The sequence below is a fragment of the Podarcis pityusensis genome (assembly GCF_964106645.2).
Source record: "Podarcis pityusensis genome assembly, chromosome: 5".
Lineage (NCBI taxonomy): Eukaryota > Metazoa > Chordata > Lepidosauria > Squamata > Lacertidae > Podarcis > Podarcis pityusensis.
Window position 1 is genome coordinate 64,311,590 of NC_138032.1, and position 6,211 is coordinate 64,317,800.

At 41.9% G+C, this 6,211-nt stretch overlaps 1 protein-coding gene across 1 annotated transcript in view; it reads left to right on the top strand.

The window, feature by feature from the left end:
- The first annotated feature begins 552 nt into the window (after positions 1 to 552).
- Positions 553 to 6,211, top strand: part of ANKRD1 (ankyrin repeat domain 1) — an 11,818-nt gene continuing 6,159 nt past the window's right edge. Inside the window, exons 1-2 of the mRNA XM_081006823.1 lie at positions 553 to 706; positions 4,107 to 4,286. Of these exons, the coding sequence (XP_080862949.1) occupies positions 680 to 706; positions 4,107 to 4,286 (207 nt within the window). The 5' untranslated portion in view covers positions 553 to 679. The remainder of the gene's footprint in view (positions 707 to 4,106; positions 4,287 to 6,211) is intronic.

The following is a 6,211-nucleotide window of genomic DNA, read 5'->3' on the forward strand; positions in this document are numbered from 1 at the left end:
TTCCTTCTTCCAACAAATATAGACAAGTGCTGTCATGGTGAGCGGAGGGAGAGGAAAAGAAAAGCCCTTTTCCTCCGAAACTATTTGCCATCCAGGAACAGAAAATGATGAAAAGAATGGCTTTCCATAACCGAAAGGATCAGGTGTTTGCTTATGAGAAAATGATGCTGCGAACTCAGTGTCTGGGTCAGTCGTCCCGTCCCCCCAGTGTCTCTTGCTCATGTGAAAGTCACTTGCGAGATACAGTGTGGTATCTGCAGACAGCTGTCCTACTGGGCACTGGACAGACAGAATGGCTAGCATTGCTGAGCTATGTAGTCATTTGCGAATGGAATGAAGCTCTTGCATTTCACAGTGATTCACATATGCAGCACGGTTACACTGCAAGACTCATCCCCTTTCCCCCTCCCTCCCGCCCCTTGACACTAGATCTGGCTAGTTAACATGCCTGGAATGAGAAAGCACCTATCTCAGAGCTGGCGGGGCTGAGGGCGTACTCGGATTCCCAGGTTGGAAGATTATCTCACTCCAAAGAAGTTCTTCCAGCAATATATAAGCTAAACTAGATTGGTGTTATCTCAGTAAAGCTGCCTTGGGTGGAGGAGGCATCCATCCTTAAAGGAGTACCACACACACACACCAAGAGACCACTATCGTTCTTTGATAAGCGGCAGCAACTATGATGATGCTGAGAGTGGAAGAGCTGGTAGGTACAAAACTCACCTTTCATAGTAACTGCTGTGTTAAGGTTTGAACTGCGTCCAGTTTAATTGTGCTCTGGGTATTACATTCTTCTGCAAACTGTCTCTTATTAATGTGATGATTTATACCACTGCGAGAAGCTTGGCTTTTGGTGGTAGTTTTAACCTGTGCCATGCATGATGACTTGAGCAGATTGTGCTGGGATGTAATTCTGAAGGGAGGCTTTTAAAATTTGATGTAGTACAGTATTTTAATATTTAATATTCTGTTTAGGGAGGCTTTTAAAATTTGATGTAGTACAGTATTTTAATATTTTTTGGAAGCCGCCCAGGGTGGCTGGGGAAGCCCAGCCAGATGGGCGGAGTATAAATAAATTATTATTATTATTATTATTATTATTATTATTATTATTATTATTTTGTCCAGCTGAGTTTGTGTGGTGGTTAAGAGCAGGAGCTAAGAGCTGAAAATCCACCCAATTCAAATCTCAGCACAGCTGTGGGCTTGCCTGGTGGCTTCAAGCAGGCTGGTATCGCATAGTCCCAAGCCTTTATTGCATTATATCACGAGGTAAATAATGTTGGCCTACCTTACAAAGTTGTTGTAACGATGACTGAAATGACGTGTGAGATGCCTTAACAACACAGGGGAAGCATTAATGAAATACTAAGCATCTTTGCTGAAGAAAATGGTCTAACTTTAGGGTAGTCCCAGAGTGTATAAATCGGATTATGTGCTGTAAATCATTATGCATGTAAGAAAAACGGAGCTGGTTCTACCTTTGGAGATACAATGGACTCTTAAAGAAAAAAACAAAGGAAGGAAGGAATATCTGCTTATTTTTTTGCCATCTTTTGATCCAATGGGACCTTCAAGGTGGTTCAAAACAAACTATAACTATTATCTGTGCTGGGAACAGGGATGGATTACAGCTCCTAATCTCATAAATTACATGTGATTCAACTCTTGCCAGCTGCGTCCAAATTAACATCTAGGCAAAGAAACTCGTGAGCATGTTTCCAGCTATGTTTGAGCTGTGCCAAGCACGCAAGCTGGATTCAGAAGTAATTGGGAACAATTCTGGGCAGGATAATAAAGAGCCAAAAGGAGTTGAGTGGCTTAATAGGCCTCTTCTCACCTCTGATGTTCATAACTGCTATTGATGACAGGAATTAGTAATGAAAGAAGGAAGCACAAGGCAGGATTCTTTTGGACTCGCAGCTTTCTTGAAAAGGTCCAATGAGTGCATTTCCTATCATTATTGTATCCGCTTCACCCAGGAGTTGCCCAGTCTGTCAAGTAAAAGAGACATTTACTGAGTTCACTACTTTGCTAGAGGGGATGTTTGTCAAGCCGTTCTTGAGGACGCAATAATTCTTGTTGTACTCTCTAGTGACTTAAGTCAATGAAAATTGATCAAGGCTGCTATCCCAGACACAAATCTCTCACAGCAAGTCAGATGAGTGGCTTACTTCTGAGTAGACATGCCTAGGATTGAACTGTTAAGACTTTGATCCCTGGAAGGGCTGGATCAGATTCTCAAATAAAAGTGGATTCGTAACAAATAAATACATCTAAGCAAGAAGTTTGGAAACGCTACATGAGGAATTTCAGAATCAGATGGCATAGAGGTCTGCCAATTAATTGGGGTGGGGGAAAAATGATTTTAAAAAAGGGTTTCAGTAAGCTCTTGGGCTTACTCCTACTGGCTCTCAGAATCCCAGTTACCATCCCCAATCCAGCTAAAGTTAGTCAGGAATAACATACATTAGTCATATGCACCTAACTTGCTTCCTTGATTTCACTGAGATGTAGTCGCAACTATCTTTAGCTTGCTCCAATGCATGCATCGTACTGCCTGATTACTGTACACACAGCACACTTCCAACAGGGAAAGAAAAAGACTTGATTTTAAATGTGATGTACAGAATGCCTGAGGTCACAGATTTACTTAGTTGTTTCTAACAAGACAGGAGAAATTTTGTACCTGGATCCATATGCATACTGCTGCATCCATGTATGTCGTTTGTATAGCGTTTGTCCACCATGGAGAACTCCATTTTAAACTTACTCACTTCTCAGCCTATTTGTTTCCAAGGGCCCAGTTACCAGATGGTTACAAGATGCCTGCAGCCCAATAAGTGTTTGGTTAGTTCTGATCAATATGTGAAATTCAGCCCGCCATCATTCACTGCTTCTGGGCCTTCGGCGTCCTTTTAGAGTTGCCGGGTCAACAGTGCTTCAGTGACAGGAGATGGCACAGCTAAGACAATTGTCCTGACTGGGCTTAAGCCTTAGGATCAAGGAAAGCCCTCCAGAGGTTGTGTATGGCAATTTCCATCAGCCCCAACCAGTACAACAAGGGATAACTGTACAATGATAATTCTCTATGAGGTGACTGCATAGTAGGTGATAATGTTTAGGTCCAGAACATCGGAAGGGTACCAGGTTGGCTAGCCCTACTTTAGACTTAGCAACCCAATGCACCCCTGGCCCACAGCACCCAAATCTCCTTTTGCCTGCCCATTTCCTTCATCTGTTGAGTTCACAGACCCTCCTACCCCTAAGCCCAAATATGTGGCTTTACCCCAGTTTTACTTTCCCCTGGATTTCTCCATTCTCCCGCCTGCAAGCCTGCAATGCCCATCCCATCCTCAAGTCTTTATTTTTCAGACCACTGTCTTGTTGGGCCACTTGCTTCAGTAACCTTGTCTCTTGACGTCCTCCCTCTCATTCCTGTATTCCTGTCCCAAATGGCAGAGAGCTCATTGTAAGTGCTATAAGCTAAAGATAACCCAAGCTGCCTGCTTCAGCTACCTTATTTCATTCTTTTCTAGCCTGGTTGCTGGACTCCAGCTGTCACCATCCTTGACCTTTGGCCATGCTGGCTGAGGACGATTAGAGTTGGAGTCCAGCAAGGTCTGGTGGGCACCAGGTTGGGGGTGGCTGACTTTTTTTCTCAGGCCCTTTCCCCAAGCCTCACCTTTTTTTCTTTCTGGTCCACTCCCTACTTTGCACCCTTTCTTCAACCTCCTCCTTGCCTCTGACCTTCATGCTTCTTATCTCCCCTGAATACATCTTTCCCTCCATCAACAAACCTTACAAAGCCGTCTCTGGGTCATGCGAAGGGTGTTAAATTGACAGCTTTCCTTTCCAGATGCTGGGCTATGCACATTTCTACCTGTTCCCTGAGCATTTGGAATCAGATGAACAATGTTCAGTGCCATGATTTCAGCTCACCCATTGCTTTCCGAAAAGGCACCCTGTCTTTGAGCCATCATTTTCACCTCCGTTTCCTCAGTATTTCTCGAGGGCTGCTTGCCCTGTCCTCACGTGTTAGCTCTGCTTCTCAATATGTCAGAAAGCAAGGCGTTGACACTCTTGAACCATTGTTCCTTTGACAGGTGACAGGCAAAAAGGCAGACGGTAGAGAGACAGGAGATTTCCTCCCAGAGGACTTCAAAAATGGAGAGTATGAAGCTGCCGTAAGGTTAGAGAAACAAGAGGACCTGAAGACCCTCACGGACCACTCAGTGGCACGACACAATCTGACCTACAAAGAAGAGAAAGCACTTGAAGCTGAGGTAAAATTGTGTTTCTTGTGTATCTTTTTGCACTTCTGGAACTCTGAAGTTTCGAATTCCTGTGGTCTGCCCTCTAACTAAGAAGGGAGTTTAGAAAAATAGGTCCTGATAGATGTACACTGGAAACCAGTAGAAAGATTCCCAACCCCCAGGGTCTTGTTACATTGCCAATATGTTATTAACTGGGACTCAACATATCCTAATTATAACTAGAAAACCAGGAATGAGAGGAAATTAGAAGGGATAGGCCACAATTCCCTAGGGAATACACCTGTTTTACATTTAAAAAGCCCACGCTCTACATATTCAGTGTATTCAGCTAAGAGTGTCACAAACTACAGGATTGGGGAAATGGTGTCTCTGAAAATCTGGAAAATGGCTACCAGTTATGGCTGAAAGCCATGGATTAGAGACAAACCAAGACATTTTGGTATTTGAAGCAAAAACTAATCCCAAGTCTCCAGGCAGATATCTCTCCTCTTCACTGGAGATGCTGGGGATTAGGGATGGACAAATCTGTTAATTTCATTTTCTCATTTCCCTACCTGCATCCATTTGTGATTTATATTTTTTTTAAAAATCTCATAAAAAATTATCACTTTAATGTAACTGTCTACTATACATATACTTCCATGAAGTTTTGCCTGCTATACATATCCTCCCCCCAACAGAATGCATTTTATATGTTATTTTCAGGAAAATATGCAAATTTTGTCTTAATATATGAATTACAAAAGAACTGCAGCGAAAATTCAGAGAAGTACAATTTTGTGAAGATAGCTTGTGTTTTGGTTTGCACATAGGCCAGTTTGCATTAAAATGTGAATCAAATTTCTCACCCATCTCTGCTGAGACAATTCACACTGAGGCTTTCTGCATGCAAATAATGTGTTATCCCACCCCTCACATGCCAAGGATATATTGGGACATCTGGGTGTTCCTCCTTAAAAACATTTTTTGCCTTCCGTTTATAAAATAAGGTCACCTGCAATTGTTTGGTTCAGTGCCAACAGAATTATGCCCATCATTTCAAGAATGGCAACATTATTAAAAATCTTCCTCAATGAGAACAAAATTTTAAGGTGGGCAATAAAAATAAGATTCCACCAACCCTTCCTCAAAGATATATGAAAATAGGAAAGACATCACTGGAATTTAAAACCACAGACTTTTCCTTTGAAGTAACAGATTATTGTGAGCTGGTGATTTAGCATTTTACAGCTTCCCTGGCGATGGATTATTCAAATGAAGAATTACATAACAGGGTTAAGTTTAAGGGGATCCAAATTCTACATGGGTTTTAAAGGGTTTTGAATCAACTGCCCCTTCCCCAGCCCAAGACACTTTTTGCAATGAAGGTTCAACTTGATGCTTGATCAAGAATCATTCCAAAAAGGAGATACAGTGAATCTGCCAGAGCAACAATCACTCTGCATTTGGGGGATAAATTATGTCACTCATTAGCACCTTGTTCTGTGAAAAGCAAGTTGGGTTGTTACTCTACATTAAAGATGTAGCCTGTGCTTTAAATATAGGCTGACACGTATTTATAACTAGAATAAATTCTAAGGAACATGTGACCCTGTGTTATGTCTGGATGGTTCCTTAATCACTTATCCGTCTCACATTTAAATAACTAGTAGCATTTTTTCAGCAGAATTTCAAGTGGTATCTTTAAATTTGAATTGGAGTATTGACATTAGCGTAGTATTAGTAGCTGAAGTAACGCCTTTTCTGATTATTTTAACTGTTGAAGGGGATTCCAAGGAGATTGTATGTTGAAGCTAATGTTATTGTTCCTTATATTGCTCTAATTTCTTGGCAGTCACTCACAATGGCTACTTCCAGTGCCTTTTTTCCTAGAGACGTGCCAGAACTCAGCATGAACAGTTCCCTTGTTCTCTTAGAATGGCAGTAGCGCCCAC